The 23,300-nt window shown below is 38.3% G+C and overlaps 1 protein-coding gene across 2 annotated transcripts in view; it reads left to right on the plus strand.

The window, feature by feature from the left end:
- The first annotated feature begins 749 nt into the window (after positions 1–749).
- Positions 750–23,300, plus strand: part of SLC25A12 (solute carrier family 25 member 12) — a 51,847-nt gene continuing 29,296 nt past the window's right edge. The window contains exons 1-8 of one of the 2 annotated variants that reach the window (XM_026697058.2): positions 750–1,125; positions 3,632–3,685; positions 10,452–10,594; positions 13,411–13,526; positions 17,930–18,069; positions 18,432–18,578; positions 19,810–19,948; positions 21,910–22,003. In XM_026697058.2, the coding sequence (XP_026552843.1) occupies positions 1,114–1,125; positions 3,632–3,685; positions 10,452–10,594; positions 13,411–13,526; positions 17,930–18,069; positions 18,432–18,578; positions 19,810–19,948; positions 21,910–22,003 (845 nt within the window). In that variant the 5' untranslated portion in view covers positions 750–1,113. Of the gene's footprint in view, positions 1,386–3,631; positions 3,686–10,451; positions 10,595–13,410; positions 13,527–17,929; positions 18,070–18,431; positions 18,579–19,809; positions 19,949–21,909; positions 22,004–23,300 lie in introns of both variants that reach the window. The other variant, XM_087919941.1, reaches the window with a different exon arrangement.

The raw sequence follows: 23,300 nt of genomic DNA on the forward strand, positions 1-23,300 counted from the left end.
TTTCAACTTCTACCCTCAAAATAACACTATAGGGCACTGCCGACCAGAACAACTAGACACAAGGACAGTTTTTTCCCCCGAATGTCATCACTCTGCTAAACAACTAATTCCCACAACAGTCAAACTACTTAGTAAGACTGTATTACTATTATTCTTCTCATTCTTCCTATTAACCTATCTCTTCCCACTTATGACTACAACCATGTTGCTTGTATCTTTACAATTTATATTGTTTCCTAATATGATTTGATTGCTTATTAGTAACCTAGGACTATCACTAAGTGTTGTATCTTATGATTCTTGATGAATGTATTTTATTTTTTCTTATGTACACTGAGAGCATATGCACCAAAGACAAATTCCTTGTGTGTCCAATCACACTTGGCCAATAAAGAATTCTGTTCTGTTCTGTTCTGTTCTATTCTATTCTATCCCATTCCATTCTATTCTATTCTAAATGTGGAAATAAATTTTGTATACTCTTTCTGCAGTGAGCATTATTAACTTAAGATCCAGTTGATAACCCTGGCACAACTGCATTAATCCACACAAGATCATGCGGTTTTTACCAGCACTTTTTTTGATGAAAACCACATTACATAAAACGAAGCTGTTTTTTCCCCTCCCCTATCAGCAATAAAGTCCGGGGGAAGCAGAATAGCAATAAGACTTATATACCGCTTCACAGTGCTTTTACAGCCCTCTCTAAGAGTCACCCTCAACCATCTGGGTCCGCCTTCGCTGGTCACGAGGGCTCGGCATTCCCATGGCATTCCAGATGCAACTGGCGTGACAACGCCCTCTCGGCGCCCAGGTGGCACTCGGGAGACTGACTGACTTGCTAACGCCGACAGGCCTCGGGTTTTGGAGCAAAAGCGGAGCAAACGTAGCGCAAGGGACGTGGGCTTTTCGCTCCCCGCCGGCCACAGTCAGGGCCGGCTTGTTACAACGCGGCTGGGGTCACCCCGGGACAAGCTTAGCGGAGGCGCCGCCTTCACAGAGGGTCGGCTGGGGTAGGCGGGCGGCGACGGCGCGCCCCGCTGCTTGACAGCGCCGTCGAGAGGCTCCTCCTCCTCCTCCTCCACCTCCTCCATCCGCTTTCCCGAGCGCAGCATGGCCGTCAAGGTGACTCCCCTTCTCCTTCTCTCTGCTTGTTGCTTAAGGAGCCGGCTGGCGCGAGCGGCTTTCTTTCAGCCGACGGGCAAGGTTGTTCAGGGCCAACCCGCGCCTTTCGGGGAGGGGGACAGGCCCGAGTATAGCTTCGACACCCCACCCCGTTCCTGGGCCCCTCACGGCGGGAACGGGGATAGTTTTAGTTAGAGGGACGGCGGCGGATTCTATCGAAAACCGGACATTTTAAAAACATGACCCTCCAGAAGGACGAGGTGGGCCTCTTGAACGATAGTCCTGCCGGTGGAGCCAAGGGAAGGGGCAGCTTATATGCAACAGCCTTTCTCAACCGGTATCTTCTGGGGATTTTGGTCAGAGTAGGATCGTTCCAGAGGCTGGGAGTTGGAAGTCTGGCATATATGTGGAGAGAGTCCCAAGTTGGGGAAGGTTATCGTAGAGGTCTGGTGGAGGGCATGTTGGATAAGCATAAACTCCAGGTGACTTGGGTTTGCTTTCTCTTCAACCCTGGTTTCCCTGCGGCCAAATGTATCTCAACTACACCTTCTTGCAGCCTGGTTTGAGTAACTATGAATATACTGGGCGTGCTGCTATTCCTGATTACTTACTGGCAAGTGTTAGTGTAATGACGAACATCCAATCCATCTGAAACATGCACCAGGGAAGGTGGAATGTCTTCACCCTGCCTCTCCTGCTGGATTCCCCGGAAAACCTCTGAGAAGAGTTTTGCCTTTGGGGGTTTTCATAGCTGACATGGCCTTAAAGCAGGGGTCTCTAGCCTTGGCAACTTTAAGCCTGGTGGACTTCAACTCCCAGAATTCCCTATCCATTTGGCTGGGGAATTCTGGGAATTGAAGTCCGCCAGGCTTAAAGTTGTCAAAGTTGGAGACTCCTGCCTTAAAGAGTTGTGGTTCATCTAGCTCAGTGTCCTGTCATCCAAACTGGAAGGGATTCTTAGCAGATTCAGGGGAGAGTCTTTAAAAGCTGCCTCTGGATACACCTGGGTTTGAATCCAGGTTCTTCTTGCGCACAGCACATTCTTCACAGCCTCAGTTTTGTGAGCATGGTGGAGCAGTGTTCTAATCCGATTTAATGACCACTGGAATGTTGAGGTGTGGATTATTTGGGGAAAAGTTGACAGTTATATTTAATGTGGCGATGCGGTCTTTGATCTACAAAAGTAAAGCTTTGTGCTCATTAAGCAATTTAGATTTGGATAGTCTCTTAAGGGAAACAAATATGATTTCCACAGTCTAGATACATAGCAATAGCACTTAAGCTTATATACCGCTTTATAGTACTTTACAGCCCTCTCTAAGCGGTTTACAGAGTCAGCCTATTGCCCCCCAAAATTTGGGTTCTCATTTTACCTACCTCGGAAGGATGGAAGGCTGAGTCCACCTTGAGCCTGGTGGGATTTGAACTGCCAAGTTGTAGCTAGCTGGCTGCAGAGGTAGCTTGCAGTATTGCACTCTAACTACTGCACCACAGAGGCTCCTATACATGCTGGTTTGATAGGTTTTTGGAGGGATGTCTAGATCATTCTTTGCCAATGTAGATGGGAATTCTGGGACCTGTGGTTCAACATATCTTGGAAGGTACCCACTTGGTAAAGAGTAATGTAAAGTAATGACATGTGAGTGATTCTGAACAGAAAGGGGATTCTGAAAAAAAGAGTTAGTAGGATTGAAATGGTCACTAATATATAATAAACGTGGATATTTTGATGCCATCTTCTCCCCAAAGTTTGTAGGTGGCCAATGCAAAACATTGTATAAGGTCATTTTATAGATTTTTAGGTTATTCAGTTGAAGTACATCTAGAAAAAATATCCATATGCGTAGTAAAATAGGATTCCCTCACACATGCTGTATTGCAGAGGTTATATATATGATCTTGCTTCTTGGAACAGGAATGAGATTAATTTATTTGAGGAAGCCTGCTTGTACTTTCTGGCACCTACAAGATCATGTTTGAGTTTAACTCTGTTGTCTTTGCCTGAGAACAAAGCTGCCTTCTGTTTAGAACATTTTGATAATTTCATGTGAGACTTTATCATATCCCAATCTTACTTTGTTCATAGAATTTTTTATTGCAGGCCAGATGTTGCTCTCAAATTTTTCTTGGTTTTTCACGGTTCTGTTTTATTTTTATTTTTTCCACAAAAGTCAATTCTAGAGGGAAAGATGGAATAGTAATGCAATGTGGTTTGTCCGATAGCATCAAGAAGGCCATCAAGAAGCATCCTGTTAATTCTGTTACTTTTCTTTGTTTCTCAATCTGTTCTTTGCTTGGCAATTCCTCCTGAGATTGATGCTTACATGAGCACTTCATTCACTTTAAGTTAAATAAAACAAAACCGTATGTAAATATTGTAAACATTTTATCATTTAGATAAGAGAGGCTACTTTATCAAAGAGTATAGTGAGAGTGTTTCCTCTTTGGTTGTTGAATAACGTCACCAGTGAACTATTAATTTTTTTCCCAATATTGTTTTTTATAGGTTCAGACAACCAAAAGAGCAGATCCAAATGAACTGCGTAACATATTTTTGCAGGTGAGTAATATTTTTTCTGAGAGATCTGTGATAGCTCTGGATAACAGAAATGACAGAGACTGTCATTAAATATTTTAGAATGTTTCTTAGAGTATAACCTGTTTTATTAGATGCAGAGAATGTTTGATGTATGCGGGCTTCTATATTTTTAGCTTTTGTTGTGTTCTATTTTCTGGTCTCATGCCAAAAAATTAGTGAATTTATTTCTACAAAGGATAATGCAGAAAGATCTTTAATGAGGTATTCCGCTCAATTTGATACTGGCAGTATCAATTAGACACCATTGGGATTAACTTCTTTTGGGAGCATCCAACAAGAATATTTGTCTGCCTTTCCTGTCTAGACAGGACTGAGACAAAAATGATCAAGAGGCTTGTTTCTAGAGCATTATGGGACTGCAGACATATGTCTCCTCTCTAACTATGATATGCAGTGGTAAAGTAAATACAGGGTCTAGGTTTTTACTAAGTCAGATGGGGAGCACCACAGAATTAACATGAGAAAAATATTACATTACATGTTAACACAGTGTTTCCTTTTATATTTGACTCATCTTGTCTTGCATTCATATTTTATCTGTAGAATTCAAATCCATTTCCATTACTTTTTCTTTCTTGTCTTTTGAATCTAACCAAATTCAACATGTCCCCATTTACCTTTTTCACTATTTTCAAAGTCCACATGTTCACCTGTATCCTTTTCTGGAATGTAGCCCTTTTCTGGGATATTTGTAGATAATCTTTTTTTCAGTGCTATTCTGTTTTGTTTCAATTTACATGTTCTTGTTTTCTGAGTGCTTCAGCACTACCAGTGTTTTCATATTCCAGTGCTTCAAAAACAGTGTGAAACCAACTTGTAGTTATTTTCAAGGCCATTATCTTTCACTATGTAAAAACACGGAGAATAAATGATGAGAAAAGCAGCTATGAAGCAATGGAAAGTGAGAGTTCCTTACAATATGGGACAGCCTCTAGAGCTATAGCATGTCAAGAGAAAAAACTAGATTAGTGATTTATTGGTACTTCAATGGAGCTTCTAATAAATAACTTCAGCTTCCAGGCTTTATCAATACTGTAATATGGTTAACTCTAGAGCTGATTCCATCTGGTTGGTGTCTGCGAAATAGGACACTAACCTCGATAAACCTTTGGTCTAATTCAACAATGCTATCTTCATTCCATAGGTCAATTTTATTTTTTACTAGTGGCTCCTCTGAATTCAGGGCAGAAATTTTCATTCTGGAAGTTTTAACCAAAACATGTGCATTAAGTGCACTTCTGTTTCACATACTTATTTTAGGCATTATTTTTATGAACTGCCACAAATTTGCATGGGGCCATTTTGGGGACTTCCAGAAAGCAGGGAAAGGAAGAACTCAGATACCCTATCTTTACTGTAGGTAGTACATTAACTAACTTGTGTTCTTGTTCTTTATTAACCTTAACCATATTGTGTGATATTTTGCAAGCTATAGTCTTTCAAAATGAAACAGCCTCTGTGTGTGTGTGTGTGTGTGTGTGTGTGTGTGTGTGTATGTATCTATCTATCTATCTATCTGTGTTATTAATTATATAGGGCTATTCAATTCTTTACAGTCACTCTTTGCAGTACGCAGTAAAAACACCAATAAAATAAAATGCATCAATTTAGTAAGTAAATGTGCAGATTAATAAATATGATCTTGGTGTGTGAGGAAAAAGATGAGAATCTAAACACTGAATATTGAATTATTTGTTAAACGAATTGTAATTGTAATTACCTGTGTATTCTATCATAAAACTGTGGATTTCCCCACCCCCATTTTGAATGGCATTGTTTGTCCCTTTTATAATTAATATGCAGGCTTCAGTGAGCAACAAGATGGCTCTGTTAAGCCAGGAATTTTCTACAGCCACCCTTCATCACATTGAGGAAGGGCCTGCTTGAATGATGCAGCCCATGGCTTGATGAACCTTACTGGGTTTGAGAGGGAACTTGGGGCTATTCCTAAGGCTATGATACACAGTTCAACTGAGGTCCTGATTGCTCCAAGGAATGAGGTGGTAATCATGGCCTTGGATTGGACCTGTGTGGAGTCTTTCCATACAAAACTTCTGGAGAGCTTCCTTGGTTTTCTGAGATATCTAAGCAATGAAGTGATAGAGGACATATCTGGAGTGCTGCAGAGTAAATCTGACTGAGTGAGGGTAAAATTATTTCTCAAAATTACATTGGAGCAATAAGAGTGGCAAAATGTAGCTATTTTTCTACTGTTGCTGCATCCAGTAGTCTTGTGTAGCATAACCTATTACAGTTATAGATTCAAGTATCATCCAAACGCTGATGATACCAGCTGTTCATCTCCACCATAAGCCAAGCAAGTAATGCTGTAATTTCTGGTCCGGATGGGAGTGGTTGTGAGTTGTGAGGTCCTTTAGTTTTGGGGGGGCGGGGTTCTCTTTTAGAGTAGAAAGGCTTGCATTCCCTTAGAATGGGGATGTCAAACTCACGTCATCATGGCGGCGTCACGTGATGTATCGGGACTTTTTCTCCCTCTCCTAAACTGGGTAGGGGTGGGGCCAGCATGTGACGCATCCAGCCCACGGGTTTGACATCCCGTCCTTAGAATGATACTCAATTGAGGTCTCTTCTGGGACTCTTGCTGGAAGAGCATAGCAAGCAGAAGATGCACGGATTCATCTTTCTTTTCTTTCCAGCTTGTATATAATTGTAAGCTGTCCAGAGTCATGTTGTGAGTTGAGTGGCAGTATAAATTAAACCACCACTTTAACCATAAGGTTAAATGCAAAATACAAATGTATTGGGACTGCGGGCTGGAAATTCTGGTGAGTGTTAGTCAGGGTGTAATCTGGGTCAATCACCGGAACCAGAGGTTTTGTCTGCTGAGATTTTGGACTCGTGCTGGAGCCCGCTCCAGCAGGAGTCCCAAAGCTCAGAAGACAAAACCTCTGGTTCCGGTGACTGACCCAGGTTAGATCCTGCAACATTATCCTGCGACAGGTATATTCGACTTCATTCATGAGTGTTAGCCGAGTCAGGTGAGAGCTCAGTAGTTAGTTTTCACATAGAGTTCTGTGTAATTTTCCAGTGAATTTGTGGGTTATTGGTTCAGAAAAAGTTCTGGACTTCCCATATCACTATACATCAGCTTTCTCCCAAGTGCCTATCAGTTATGTTAGATGATACCTCCCATTGGCATAATTGGGGTGGTAAGTGTTGCAGCCAGGCAGATGTGCAAGGGAATCTGTTTCAGAAGGCCACTGTACTTTTTTCCTATTTTTTCTGAATACTTCTAAATCCAACATTCATTCAAGGTGGCTAAAGAACCCTTGTTATTCCTTGCTGTACCTAGGTTATGGTGGCAAATCAACTGTGCATTTCAAATATGACTGATTCATTATTGTTTATTAAGTTGCACATCCTGTCTTTCAAGTACAATATTTAAAAACCGTGGAAAGTGAAGATATTATTTGGATGGAATACAGAAACACACAGAGCTTTTCAATTGGAGTGTGAACATTAAGTCTCCGGCATGCATCCTTGAGCTTATTTTCACTTGGGCCTTGTCATGATTTCCAAAATTCTCTTTAAGATTTTGCTTTGAATGTCTGGTAAGGAATTATTTGTCTCTTCTCTAAAACCCTCCTACTTGAATGGGAAAGAAAAGTTTGTTAGAGATTTAATCACACTTACTTCTAGCTTCAGATTCCCCGCCCCCCACATTATACACTCTCAATAGAAAAAATATTGTCATCAATTGAAAAAGAAGTTCTCTTGTCAGTTTTATTTCCTAATATATAAGGTGCATGTTGAACTTCTTTAAATGTGGAATGAAAATAGGCAGAGTTTATGTCTGCAGGTGAAGTGGGGGGGAATATCCATAGGAACATGGGCAAACATTACGCAGGTAGTCCTCAACATACAACAGTTCATTTAGTGACCGAAGTTACAACAGCACTGAAAAAAGTGACTTATGACCATTTTTCACACTTACGACCGTTGCAGCATTACCTTGGTCACATGATTTATATTAAGATGCTTGACAACTGACTCACATTTATGATGGTTGCAGTGTCCAGGGGTCCTGTAAACACCTTTTGCAACCTTCTGAGAAGCAAAGTCAACGGGGAAGCCAGATTCATTTAACAACCGTGTTACTAATTTAACAGCTGCAGTGATTCAGTTAACAAATATGGCCAGAAAAGTCGTAAAATGGGGCAAAACTTAATTTCTCACTCAGCAACATAAATTTTGGGCTCAACTGGGAGTCAAAGATTCTCTGTACTGTATTTCACACAGATTTGCTTCCTTAAATGCTTTTGAGAAGAAATGCGAGTTTAGAGGGCTTTTCTATATACTTTGCTTGCCTAGAAAGGGAGAGAGATTCATCTAAAAAAGAAAATGAAACAGGGAGGCTTGAAGTGGACAAAATGAAAGTGCTTGTCTGCTTTGATAGACCTGTCACATAGCTATATTACCTTTCTCTGACTCCCGGATAAAAAATAAAGAAATCTCTCTGGTCTGGCCTATTACAATCAGATCTATATCTGTGCATCCCTAATAAAGACATGTTTTTCCTGGAGAGTTTCCAAATGTTAACATCCTGTAAAACAGAACAGGCATCTCTGTGTGACATCTGTGGATTGCAGGCAGATCTGCAGGATTTTAGTACAGTTGGTATGGCAGTGGTATATGCATAGGTATGTTTCTGAATATAACATACAACTTTTCAAACTGTCCCGTTAGCAATCCACAGCTTTTGTGATTTGTAGTAGACTATATTTAATCCAAATGCTTTGGATTTGGGCCTCAGCGGCAGAATAAACAGTGTAAAAACTTACTTGGTTTACTTTCTTGGTTTATGTGACTTACTCTGTATAGTTTGGATTACTTGACATGTTGTTTACATGGATATTTTTTTTCAGAACATAAAATATGCTTGGTTACGTTAGTTTGTCTAGGCACTTCAAGATTTGCGTTTTCTAGCCAGGAGTCTTCAGTTTGATGAGGAATGATTATTTCAACTTTTAGAGACTTGCTTAAGAAAATGTGAACATTTGCTTTGGTTTCTGTTCAGGCCAACAGATATGGTAAATTCCACTTCCTGCCAACATTATTTAGATGATGTCAGTTTCTTTCTGATATCCACATATAGCAACAATATCTGAAAGAGGGCAACATTTGTGTATACATACATACATTCTATTCCATGCAACCAAGAACTTGATAGAAAAGAATTTGATGTTGTGTGGAAGCCAATAAGTGTTTTTAGTCGAAACTTCTTTGGCCCTGAAACTGAAGTATTTTTTTCATTCTTAAGGTATCTGGTCCATTTTCTATAGGCCACTTCAGTCTTAATTCTGTGCCTTTAATGCAAAACAGTTTATAATATTGCAGTTCAGGCAGGGATGGGATTCTACCAGTTCGCACCTGTTCTCTAGAACTGGTGGTTAACATTCTAAGCAGTTCAGAGAACCGATTGTTAGAAGAAATTACTGGCCTAATCCTGTAAGGAAGGCAGGAAGGAAACATTCTGGTGTTGCTTACAGGAACTGCCTCTCCCTTAACCCTTATTACGTTCTTGGCAGGACTAGACTTCCTGTCTCTGGAACTTCTCTGGAGTTTTTTCCCCTCCTTTGCTAGTACTTTGCTTGTGTGGAGTGACCATTCAAAGTTACAATGGCACTGAAAAAAGTGACTTATGACCATTTTTCACACTTACGACTGTTGCAGCATCTCCACAGTCATGAGAGGCCAGGGGAGGAGATGCGTGCCTCGATGTGTGAGTGATATTGAGTTGGCCACACCCAGCCAATAACATGACCACCAAGCCATGTCCACCACCTAAGCCATGCCCACAGAACCAGTTGTTAAAAATTTGAATCCCACCCCTGACTTCAGGTTGATAGATTGTATAGATTTGCTTTATTTTTCTTTCTTTTTTATGACATTTACTGTATTTTAACCCAACTGGAATTTGTAATCTTTGATTTATTCAGATTTAATTTTTATCATCCTCCTGCAGTACTCTAGACATCTCTTCTATTACTTCCTCACCTAGAGAAGAAAAGGGAAAACTTGCTTTCTGATTACGTACCACTGATTTTTATCTAATAATTTTAAAAAGAGAGAGAAGTTAAAGCAGTTTGCATAACCTTAATGACAACCCTATGATATTAACAATTCTATTTGCAACTAAGATGATTAGGGGACTGGAGGCTAAAACATATAAATAACAGTTGCTGGAATTGGATATGTCTAATTAATGAAAAGAAGGACTAAGGGGTGACATGATAGCAGCATTCCAATATCTAAGGGGCTTGCCACAAAGAAGAGGGGGTCCACCTATTCTCCAAAACACCTGAAGGCAAGACAAGAAGCAATGGATGGAAACTAATCAAGGATAGAAGCAGCCTAGAACTAAGAAGAAATATCCTGACAGAATTAATCAGTGGAACAACTTGCCTTCAGAAATGGTGAACTCTCCAATACTGGAAACTTTTAAGAAGAGATTGGATAACCATTTGTCTGAAATGGTATATAGGGTTTCCTGCCTGAGAAGGGCTTGAACTAGAACACCTCCAAGGTCCCTTCCTATCCTATCCTATCCTATCCTATCCTATCCTTATCCTATCCTATCCTATCCTATCCTATCCTTATCCTATCCTTATCCTATCCTATCCTATCCTATCCTATCCTATCCTAATCCTATCCTATTGCAGATGCTGACAAGAGATACAATAATTCTATTTGATTTTGTCTTTAGTATGCCACTGTTGAACAAAGTGGAGAACGTTACATGACACCTGAAGATTTTGTGCGGCGATACTTGGGACTGTATACTGAACCTCATTATAATCCTAAAACGGTGGATTTATTGGCAGGAGTAGCAGATCAGACAAAAGATGGGTGAGCAATCTACCACTTAATTGTAACCTTTGATAGGGAGTGATGTCATTTTAGATTGCAATCCAAAAGTGAGAGCCATGTGAAGGTTATCGCTTTCTTTTTAATTTTATGTTACAGCAGTTTCTGTCGGCTTAAGAAACTATTATTTAGTTTTCAAAACAGTCTCTTCAGCTATAATGGTTAAGGGGTTGAACTGGGACTGGAAAGACTCAGGCTGTAGACTAGGCGTGTCCAACCTTTTGACTTGTCTGGTTCCCTCAGTGGCTTGATGCTAGCCTTCCTGCCTTAGACCAGCCTGCCTTACGGAACTGTGGGGGGGGGGAAATCTGGGAGAAGAGAGGTGTATGCATGCTGCTTGAAAAGCCAGGTATCAATCTAACAAATGAATAATTTAAAAATCGAAGATTAAGCCATTAGATGCTATCTGTGGTCTAAATTATGTATACAGGTAGCATCTTTGGATTACTTCTTTGATAAGTGAGAAACCATACTGTGTTTGTTGCTTCTGTGAGCCGACATGTGAATATAGGAAAAAAAATAGACTAAATAACAGTGTGATATTGTAGTCTCTAAGGTAGGAATCAACTACACAGTCTCAGCAGGTGTTCGGACAATATATTATCCTTAAACAGTGCCCCTAAGTCTCCTCTCCAGTTAAATTAAAATTAATTTAAATTTAAATTATTCTATTTAAAAAATGCCCAAATCTTGATAAACTGTAAGAGTACCAAAATTTTAAAACATCTTATTGGATTTTGGTATTCTTTTGCAAGCCTCCGAGTGACATTACCAAAACCTTGCATATTTTAGTGATGCCATAACATTTCTGGGCATTTAAAAGATAGGATAATTTGACAAGCTAAGCTTCTGGAATCTGAATCACGAATGTTGTTATACATGGCAAAGGAAACTATTTGCCGAATCAGAGTTAATGCTTCTTTTAAGTGTTTTCTTGCCAACAATATTTTTATTTTTTAAATTGCTTATGGAAACTAATTTACAGATTATCTATTTTCTTCAGATGTAACCTTTTAACCTATGCAGTTTTAGAGCCGCTCAGCAGGTGTCCTTTTCTCATTTTGCTTTCTTTGGATCTCCAATTTTATTTTCAAGAAGGGCAGATGTTTCTGGACAATATTCAGGAATTAAACACAGTGGGGTGCAAAGGCCACTAATGCCATTGGAGGACTGTGATAGAGAGGCAATTAAAGGTTACTTACAAAATTAAATGTAGCCCTTTTTGTGGGCGGCTGGCAGAATAAATATCTAAATTTCATATATTTTTTTTAATTAAAAGCCTCTTAAATTCCTTAGGGTTATTTGTTGGGCAGATATGACCTTTGCTGCTGTTCTAAATTATTCTATCTTTTATTGTGTTATTCATTAAGCATAAGTAGCTATAAGTTGCCAAGTAGATGTGTTAAATTAATTTCTAACCATGCCAGAAATCATGCCTTATATCATTACAATAAAAGAACATGCTGGCTTTTCCTCTTAGATCTCGAATTAGATCTCCTCACTGTGTCTGTAAATGTTGCTGTAAAAGGGAGGTGAATTTTCGAGAGCCTGGAAGTTGTATTTCATCTTTTATTAGCATATTGGAAGCTACACCCCCCAAAGTAGTCATTGGCAAAAGAACAAAAACTAAGCTTGATATGATCTGATTTAAATTGAATATGAACAATTATGCATTTATTCATTTTTCTCCTGTCACATGAATATTACATTTCGGGGACAACTTTTGGAAGTCCCTGAAGACTGTTTCTGAGACTTTGGCTTGTCTCTAGGAATTCAGGTTGGGAACTTCTGTTCTTTTGTCACTTTTTTTAAAATTCAATTTGTCTCTGGCTGTATTGCAAACTTAAAGGAGAACCCTGTCTTCTATAGGCTAGTGAAGTTTTCTGAACACCTTTACTTTGGTGTCCTTCCTATTTTTTGTTTTATGTAGCAAGTGGAGTGGCTGAGATGTGTGATAGGTTAATTTGTAAGGGAATGAAACTGCTGAGTTCAATAGAAAGATGTGTGTTGTTTATTATGTAGATTAAGATTAAGGAGCTAATTCAGAACTGAAGGCAACTGAAGAAAAGAAAAGGGAAAGTGCACTGAATCCTGGAGGCCTTAATATCTAAATTTCCAGGACAAATATGCATCCAGACAAACACAAAATTCAGAATAAAATACTGGGGGACTAAAAATCCAAATAACCCCAGCTCAGATCAATCCATAGCATAAATTTTAAAAGGATGCTAATTTGTATCTAGCCTCTATGTTTTTCAGTAAGTAGTCATTTTTTAAAATGATTTTCTAGCCTTTGTCCAGGTTGGGATGTGTTCCTTATCTGATAGAAGCTGATGGAAGAAAGATCAAAGCCAAAGAGGAATTTGCCTTGTCCCGTTTAAAAAGCATGCCAGGAAGAGAACCTTAAAAAGCATACCAGGACTAGAATCACTAAAGAAAGGATGCAAAAGGAGGGACAGAACGAATTGTGAAGGGCAAAAATTAATATATTTTTCATTTACTTTAATTAAATAGAATTATTAAATTATCCCGCAGCAAGTTGTCCCACAGCAAGTTGGCTGTGGCAGGTTGTCCTGTAGAGAGTTGGCCACGGTGAGCTGGTTGTGCCGACTTGGCCGCAATGAGTTGGCTGTGGCAAATTGTCCCATTCTTGATTAGTTGCTTAGAGTTTGAATTTCCTAGGATTTGCTGCATTTTGCCCATCATCTTGATTGTTTCATAACTGAACCCCTTGGAATATTTTCTACCCAATCTTTGCACCTCCTTCCGCTCTAAAATTTGTGATTTTTGATTCACAGGTTAATTTCCTTCCAAGAGTTCTTGGCATTTGAGTCAGTTTTATGCACACCAGATGCAATGTTCATTGTTGCTTTCCAGTTGTTTGACAAGAGTGGCAATGGCGAAGTGACCTTTGGTAAGAGCTTATCTTGGGCTATATATTATTTATACCATGGTAAAGGGGAATATTTTAAGTTTTTATTGCAGAAATCTCACAATAAACATTCCAGGACATACTGCATATTTCTTTGTAGATTTGAATACTGGACCTATGTAGTAAGTCTTTCTAAAACCACACAACATAATTATCTAACTGCAGTGCATGAACATTCCTAAAACAACTGGTGCAATGCTTGTCTTTGGGCCATTTTAGATTCAAGTAATTAGTTTTCCCCGAGTTTCCAGAATAAAATTTGAAAGCCTCATTATCAACTCATTTTTTGCCCAAACATCAGCTGTTTCATGTGAAATGTTATTTACTGCCCCTGCTCTGTAAATGTTCCAGAAATACATTCCTCAGCATTCCATTTTCATGACATGTACTGATGGGTCTATGTGTAAGGAAAGAAGAATGGGTTTTTTTGCCGCTTTAAATTGGAAGAAAGGAAAGAACATGCTTAAAAACAAGGCAAGAAACAAGAGTGGCCTGCTTTTTCAAAACTTTGAAAGTTAGCATGTCAAGTTTCCTTCTGGATATTTTGCTAGTATGGAGTTTCCTGCCTTGTTTCTGTATTGTTTGCATTTTACACTTGTTGTCTTATGCATTCATTAATACCAAAATCAGCCCTCAGATGGCTTTGTTCCTGGCTAGTAATTTATGATTGTAAACATTGAATGTTAATGGCTTTGATAGGCCTATAATGTAATTAAATTAATGGCAATATCCAATGTTTTCTGTTAAAGGTACCACACTTTATGCTTGAGGATGTAAGTCACTTATTTTCTGTATTAATAGTCCTCTCTGAATATTTTACATGTGTGTAAAAAGAACCAGTCCCATTTACCCTGTCCAATTGGCATAACACAGCTGGGAATCACCAGGAATGGGAGGTCTACTTGTGTGTCTCCCTTTCCAGTTCTTTTTGCATACAATGCAACTTAATTATGTTGTAGCGATCAAACTAAGTCCCTATGCATATAGAACAAAAATTGTGTTCACATGCTAGTACTAAGTAGATTGATTTGTGCACATGCTTGCTTTCCTAATTAAGTATGCCAAATTAAAAAAAAAATAGTTTAACAATGTATTTGATATGCTTTCTACTGATTTTTCCTGAAATTGTTGCTGTTTGCACGAGTTTCAGATTTCCCTTACTGAAGAGTTCCACACACTAATTAGTTGCTCTGTCACAACAAAACAAGCCGTATCAAACTTTTAAAAAGGTTAAAGTACAGTTCCTAGAATAACAGGATTGGATTTAGGAATTGTTGTCTCACCACAATAGAAGGCGATGAGGTTACATGTCTGGGCGGTACAACTAAGAAAATGTTTCTCAACATTGTCAACTTTAAGTTGCGTAGAGTTTAATTAAGAGAATTCCTCAACCAGCTTGGAAATTGACGTCCATACACCTTCAAGTTGCCAACATTGAGAAACTCTGATGTAAGACACAGGAATACTATATAGTAGCTTTGGAAGTATCATAGTAAAATAATTCTTTTCTTTTCTAGGAATGAAAATTTATGTAAAATAGAGAAGCCTGACATTAAAAGAGAATAAGAGAGGTGTAATTTGGTTCATTAAATATTAGAAACTACTAAAAAAATACCAGGCATCCCTTAAATTTCTATTGCATTTTTACTACTCTTGGTAACTTTGCAGAAAACAGTGTAGTTTGAATTGACTTCAAAACTGATTAATTTTGATTGAAAGCATTGTCCAGGCTGTAATATGTTGGAATAATGAAGCAAATGCCATTCAGAATGTTGCAGTATTATTTGTGGCTGCCAGGATGAAAAAGCAACTTTGCTGGAGATAATTTGCTGGAAAAGTATTCAGGGGTACTTCTATATTATATATAATTCCTACCTTTATTGTTTGAAGACAATGAAGTGGCAGGATCATTGTTGAGTATATGCAGGAGTATGTGTTCCTTTTCCAAGTAAGCCTTCAGAAGCTTTAGTTTTGAATGTATATAATATTTGGGAATCGGCTGCTTCAATCAAGTAAGCGTGGTTTGCGGATTAAAAATAATCTGACCAGGCTGATGAAGAATTTGAGATATTTCCCTCCTATTTCTTTGCCAATTCATGAGGTGACCTGTAAAAACAATGGCAGGTTTCTTCTCATTCAGCTCATTTCTTTCTTGAGACAGGATTATAGCTGTAGTACATCTTACATTCCATTTTTTTTCTTTTCTTTTTCTCACTGAAGGAAAAATACAAGTTGAGTGAAGCCCCAGTGTACTGTTTGGAAATGTAGAGTATCACAGGATAACATGAAATTATAATTCCAATTATACCTTATAACGTATTAAGAAAAAGTTCTGAGGAAATTGCCCAATCAGATGGACATAAAATTGCAAAGAGCAAGAAGTATCTCCAAGCTAGCTAAAAAAAATAGAGGCTGTTTGTCAGTATAGTGTTCAATATACCTGTGGAAATCTCTTGCGGTGCACTCCAGGTTCCCTGCTTCTCCCCAACTTTTTTTGTTTTATAATTGGATGAGCCACTATGCAGCCTTTTTATTCCTGGGCAAGTGAACAGCTTATGTATATTTGCTAGAAAAGGGCATGGCTGTATCCTGCTAACACATATTAGCCTTAATTTGAGCATATAGTTATGTTTATACTGTTTATTTTATTTTGATACCGTATATTTTTCAAATTGAATAAAACAAAGCAATTTGCACACAGCATCACGGTGGTGCAGTGGTTAGAGTGCAGTACTGCAGACTACTGCTGACTGACTGCAATTTGGCAGTTCAAATCTCACCACGCTCAAGGTTGACTCAGCCTTCCATCCTTCTGAGTTGGGTAAAATGAGGATCCAAAATTGTTGGGGGCAACAGGCTGACTCTGTAAACCTCTTAGAGAAGGCTGTAAAGCACTATAAAGCAGTATATAAGTCTAAGAGCTATTGCTATTGCTATCATCTATCAGTAGGGTGTGGTGAAGTATATTCAGTAAAGGGGCTTCAATAGTTCTCAACATTTTCACCATGATTTCCATTCTGATCCCGTTTTAATGATTCTGTGATGATTGTGACCATTTGGAACACAATTCTGTTGGGAGCAGAAATAGATAGCTGTGACTTTAAGCATGAATTTCAGATGTTTGTGCTCATGAGTTGGTTTGGGCAGGTTATTCAGAGAATGAATCAACTTGCACATTAATCCTTTGAATAGTTGTTTATCAGAAGACCTGTAAGGTTTTATGAAGGTCAATGCATACAATGACTCCAGATTTGTTGGAGGGCTCCAGGGTTTAATGTTTTGAAAGAGGGAGAAGAATCCTTAAAAGTGTAATGTTTACAAGACCAAGTTGAGGTTTCTGCACTTTCACTTGTGTAGTTTTAGTGTTAGTCCTTTTCATGAAGAATCTTAATTTATGAAACATTAAGTGATACTATGAAGCTCATTAATTATGACATTAATGGAAGCTTAATGTAAGATTAATATGGAAGTATATCAGAAATAAAATAGTTTCTAGATCCTATACATCCTTTTTCTACACAAAACAACTGCATGTAGGCTATTCTCCTTTTATTTATAGAGGCAAATCTCCCTAGTCCCAAATCCACGCCCAGCAAGATGCTTTGATGGGCAACTTTGAGAAAATATCTTGGATCAGATATAATGAAGATTTCACCTGAAAAGTGAGATCCCAACATACCTTCAGGGCTGAAAATTCATGTTATTTAGCAAATATTTATTTATTAAATTTATGTTCCACCCATCTCACTGTTCAAGCCAAAATAAGCCCAATAATGGGATACTTTAAATATTACTATAGCTTGATTCTTTATATAACATTCTATCACAATCAATTTTTTTATCTGAAACAGCAATAATCTGAAACAGTTAATGTATTTTTCATGTTGTTAATGACACAATTTGCCTTACATTTCTTATACGTATACATAATAGTGGCATTTGCACAAGTGTGAATATGATAATCAACTCTCAATCACAGCACGCATCGACTGGAAAATATTGTGGTTTACAGAAATATGGGTGTTCATTGCTTTTCAATAAGGTCTTAATTTGACACGTTGGAGAATCAAGAAACACAACACTGATTTTATATCAGCATGCAAAGCACCAGTATTTCTAATGAACAAAATAAATTACTCCTTAATTAAAGGTGAACAAGGAAAAATCATGGTTCTCACGGATCTGCATAATATAAACACAGAAGTGGAATTTGGAAATAATCTATATAAAGTTTGTTTTTGTGCTGCAAAAATAAATAGCTTTCTAACCTATATATGTTTAAAAAAACCCACTGAACAGCCCTTGAAAAGTGATTTCATTATCTATTAAAAGAAAGTAAATCAGGGCTGACATTTTATTTTCTAACATTTTTCTTCTTTTTAAAGAAAATGTAAAAGAAATTTTTGGACAGACCATTATTCATCATCACATCCCTTTTAACTGGGATTGTGAATTCATTCGATTGCACTTTGGACATAATCGAAAGAAACATCTGACATACTCAGAATTCACTCAGTTTTTGCAGGTCAGTTACTTTTTATTTATTTTTCTCTGTAACATAATGTATGTTTGTTGAGCACAAGATCATGTTTACAAAATAATAATAAATTACTTGGGTATTTCAGTTTTCAGTATTTTACATTTTAAGGCAAATAGAAAGATGGTTGTTAATAATCTTGCTATCCTTACAACATGACAACACATAATGAATTCCATAAGTGTAGCTTTCTTCTGTTAGTTTTAGTGTTTGTTTGGGTTTTTTTTTTTGAAGAATGCAAGGATGCAGCTGCCAGAGAAAAGACGGAATCAGTGAGGATTCTATGCATTATTCTCATAGGTTTTCAGAATAAATTTTACCAAACATTGTCCCTTGTACGATGATTTCAGGAGCTGCAGTCAGAACACGCAAGACAAGCATTTGCGCTGAAAGACAAAAACAAATCTGGCTTGATCACCGGCCTCGATTTCAGCGATATCATGGTTACTATCCGTCCACACATGCTTACTCCTTTTGTGGAAGAAAACCTAGTCTCAGTAAGTAACTGGCAATCTCTGGATCAGCTGTTGCTCAGATTGTAATATTTGTCTTTGGAAATAAAAAAGAATCTGTCACTGATGCAACATTGTTTTAGCCTTACTAGGACTGTTTTAATGAGGCCATCAAAACAACACTGATACATATTTGCAGAACTAGAAAATAGGAGAATGGTAATACTATTTGGTGGAGGGAGAACCAGGTTTTTCAATTAGAATTTTGTACAGTTAAAATAAAGCTAACATTTTGGAGCCTTCTGTTGTTTTTGAAGTGTTAATACCCCCCCCTCCCCCAGTGAAACTTGAAAGCTTGTATATAATTTCACTGCTAAAATCGTTTCATTTAAACTTTTTCGGACTTGGGATCAATCATGAATCCAAATCCTCCTCTTCATATTTCTTAACATATATTTGTATGGCTGTTATAACTGTTATGTTAAAACGTTGCTAGTTATTGTCAGACCATTGAGTTGAAGACAAGCACATTTAAACTGGAGAAGAAGTTCAGTGACTTTCTAGATATTTTTTGAAGAACCACTTCCATTTACCAAGTTGATTGGGTGGAATGGATGGGTGCTAGACTATTCTGGGAATATAGAAGTTCCATAGATTTTCCTAACTGATCTAAATGTTAGTGTCAGGCTCTAACAATTGGAGCCATAGGTTGAGTTGTAGCTCACGTTTATTGCTCACGCTTGTACATAAGAATCTGGTCAGCTAAAAGTTAGCACTAAATTGGCATTAGAAAAAGGCCAAAGGAATTCAAGGGGGTCTGGACTTCGATCTCTTGTAGCAATGCAAGGATTCTAAACTGATGATGGGTTTAACTCCACCCTCCAGTTCTTCCTGCCCTTCTCCTATAGTTAAGGACTAAAGAACTTTCTCCTCACTATTCTGCATATGTAATCCATTCTTGGAGCATAATAATATGCAGATGTATTCTGCAGCCTCTGATACCTATTCCAATTTTTAATTGTCCGAAAACTTGGGGGTGAGGGCTTTCATTTCCCCATTTTCCAGTGGCAACAAATCATTTAACTGGAACTCCTTGTATATTTTAGTACTTTCTAGGTCTGATAGTAAATCTATTACCAAATGAATTTTGCTTCTGTCACAGTATTTCCAATCTTCTCGTTCCCTGCTTATTTGGGAATTGAAATGCAGGGAGAAATCCTAAATGGACCATAACTATTTTCTCTTTGTGACTTTACTGTGTTTTGCTTTCTTCAAGGCTGCAGGTGGATCCGTCTCGCATCAAGTCAGCTTTTCCTATTTCAATGCTTTTAATGCTCTGCTGAACAACATGGAACTTGTTCGAAAGATATACAGTCTCCTAGCAGGCACTAGAAAAGATGTAGAAGTTACAAAAGGTAAAGGAGTCAATCTCATTATTTTTTAGATTACTGATGCTTAATGCTATCTAGGAAACAAAGCTAGAGCATCCTATCTAGACCTCAGTAAATGGTCCCCGCCACCCAACCTCTAAGTCTCCTGTAGAGTTTTATTGGAGTGTGCATTCTCAACATTTTTGGCTCCTTTTATTTGGAGAAAGATGGCCATGAGAGTAAGATAATTAAGTTTATGTTAATGGAGAAAAACCCCTGTCTGAGATGTCAAAGAGCCAATTCAGGGTTGTACAGGGACCGCACTTGATTTGGGAGCTGTACCCCAAACAATTAATGGGTCTGGCAGAATAAAGCTCCATCTCTGAAGATTTTAAATTGGCTGGGACTTTAGGAAACATTTTGAGATTGCATATAAGTTTGAGAGATGATACAGATCTTTTGGGCCTCCGTTAGCTTAACTGAACCCAAATCATATTATGTAATTGCCTGCCCTTTGCAACATCATCTGAGATTAGATTGGCCCCATCCATGCTGGCCTTAAAAACCTAGTTTTGTGCCTGAGCCTGGGGGCTTGGGTGTGTTGACAGAGCCCATCTCTTCACTGTGTTGATAGATGTTGAGATAGTGCCTGATTGCTATGTGTTTTTGTTTAATATTATGTATTTTGTCTATTTTACTGTAGGCCTCTTAGAATCATGTGTGTGAGATGGGCGATTATATCAATCAATCACATAAAATTGTCTATAAAACATGAACCCTCTGCAAGAAGGGCAATTGGGGTTTGTCTTGCAAGAACCAGATAATTCCTGTGACCTTATTGAGGATGAGCATTGTGCCCCCTGCCCTGTAAATTTACTTAGTACGACACACTTCAGAGTCATCCTGAGAGAAACCAAAAGACAGACCTCTGCATTCTCCCCATTATTTGTATTGTGATTTTTTATTAAAAAATGACTTGGGTCTTATAAAAACCAAGAGCAATATATGCACAGTTGATGGCCCCCTCAACCCTGCTTTTGCAAAGGATCCTTAGAAGCTTCAGAACAGTCTATTTTTTAATTTTTGTTTTGCTTTGCTTTTGCAAGACTACCAAATACCAGGCTGAAAATGACTATATCCCTTCAAGCGATGTCATAATATTGTTGGATAAATCTTGGACTCCTTTGAAAATTTTCTTTTTGTAGGGTAGTGTCTGGCTGCTACAAATTTTGGCATTTGAGAAGTTTCCTTCCTTTGTCAAAGGAGATTGTCCTCCCTTGAAGGACAATCCCGTTTGACTTTTATATGAATCAAATAAAGCCAAATATTGAATAATACTGGTCATACTGCTAGATAGAAAGTTCTGCTTTTGCAGTTTTAGAATGAAGAGATGTGAAACCTAAATGATCTGATTGTGTCAGATATTCTGTGAGACTTATATTTAAACTTGTGCTTTCTACTTTTGCCACATGGCACTTACTATACCTGAAAGGCCCAAACATGCTTTTTCAAGAGGCAACTGGACTTCCTTGTTTTTCTTTGAAGACATTTCACTTCATCCAAGACACTTTTTCAGATCTGAAGAAGCTTCTTGGACGAGAAGCGAAAAGTCTTCAGAGAAAAACCAGAAAATCCAGTTGCTTCTTGAAAAAGCACCTTTGGGACAGTCATGACCTGGATGACTGAGAATCTCCATAGACATATACTTAAAGGAGATTACGTTATGTAAACCATAGAGTCAGTTCTATTCAGAGTTTCAAGGCTGCCCTTTTTAAAAAAGATTGAATGCTTATTTGGTTGATTCATTTTGTGAATTTTGTATTTTGATGTATAAATTTATATGTCAAATGGTAGAAATCAAGCTTTCCCAATCTGGTAGCCTCTAGTTGTGTTTGAAGGACAATTCCAAGAATTTCTAAGTGATAAAGGCCAGATTGTGCATTAAAAACAATGAATTATGAATAATTGGTTCTTTCTCTCTCTTTTTGAAAATATCTGAAAAACAGAGGAATTCTCTCAGTCTGCCATCAAATTTGGACAAGTTACACCTTTGGAAATTGATATTCTCTACCAGCTGTCTGACTTGTATAATGCTACTGGGTAATCTTGACCTTTTTTTAAAAAGAAAATAGAATGGTGGTGCAGAATGTTGAAATGTTGAGAAGACGTTAGCCAGAGTACATGTAATTTGGCAAGAGAACAAGAATACACAGAACATATCTAGGTTTCTACTTCCTTCCCCTCTTGTTAAAGGGAAGCAACATGGATATTCAGTCTGTATTCCGATTCATTTTATATTACCATACATGCATGAAAGATTGCAGCCTTACTATACTCCAGATTCTTTTTTGCTAGCAAATTTGTTTCTTTTGTAAACTATCTGTTTGATTGTCTAATATTAATTAGAGATTTGATATCCCACATATTCTTCATTGCACTTTTCCCTAACTTTATACCCTTTACTGTAGATCAGGAGTGTCAAACTCAATTTCATTGAGGGCCACATCAAGGTTGTGTTTGACCTCGGGAGGCTGGTGTAGCCAGCTCAACATCACTCGTGGGATGCCTGTGGCAGCCTGAGCACTCTGTCAGTGAAAACGGACTCCTGAGCTCCATTTTTGGCTGCAACAGCCTCCTGCAACCCTCTGCCAGCGAAAACAGAGCTCAGGAGGGCCACCCAAGCTCTGTTTTTGCTGGCAGATGCACCGTGGGCCAGTCCTACGCAATTTCCAGGGCAGCCTCATGGGCCAGATCTAAGCACCCCATAGGCCAGATCTGGTCCCCAGGCCTTGAGTTTGACACGCCAGCTGTAGATGGTTTAAGTTACACAATTGTCCAAAGACCTTGCCTGTTGGGAATTATGGAAGAAATATAGGGATCAGGTTGAGAGATAGCTTTTTGGCATAATCAACATCTTCTAATATCACAATTCTGTGATATTATCCTTAATAGGAACTGGATTTTGCATCATCTTGTAAGATTTTGTGGGAGGTTGCAGAGTTTTAAGAGATTTTGAGGGTTTCTCTGAGCATGTCAGAGAGCAGGCACCCCAAGTATAATACATAATATTTATACCTTTCAACAAGTAAGGGATACTTCAACATAGGCTTCCATGTTTTGGTATATAGCCATGGCAGATTGGTTACTGAGACACAGCTTTAGTCTGATTGGAATTATAGTTTTTTTTAGTTATAAATGACAGTCAATGAATGCATTTCTTAATATTGCTGCCATATAAGAGGCTCTCTATACATTACAAGAAAGACAGATAGACTAAGACAGGGGTATCAAAGTCAAGGCCCACAGGCTGGATCTGGCCCGCAGGGCACTTAAATCTGGCCCACAGGGCCAGTCTAGAAATAGCAAAGGACTGGCCCGTGGTGCCTCTGGCAGCCAA

Source organism: Pseudonaja textilis, chromosome 1, assembly GCF_049901715.1.
Source record: "Pseudonaja textilis isolate UNSWEBS1 chromosome 1, rPseTex1.2, whole genome shotgun sequence".
Lineage (NCBI taxonomy): Eukaryota > Metazoa > Chordata > Lepidosauria > Squamata > Elapidae > Pseudonaja > Pseudonaja textilis.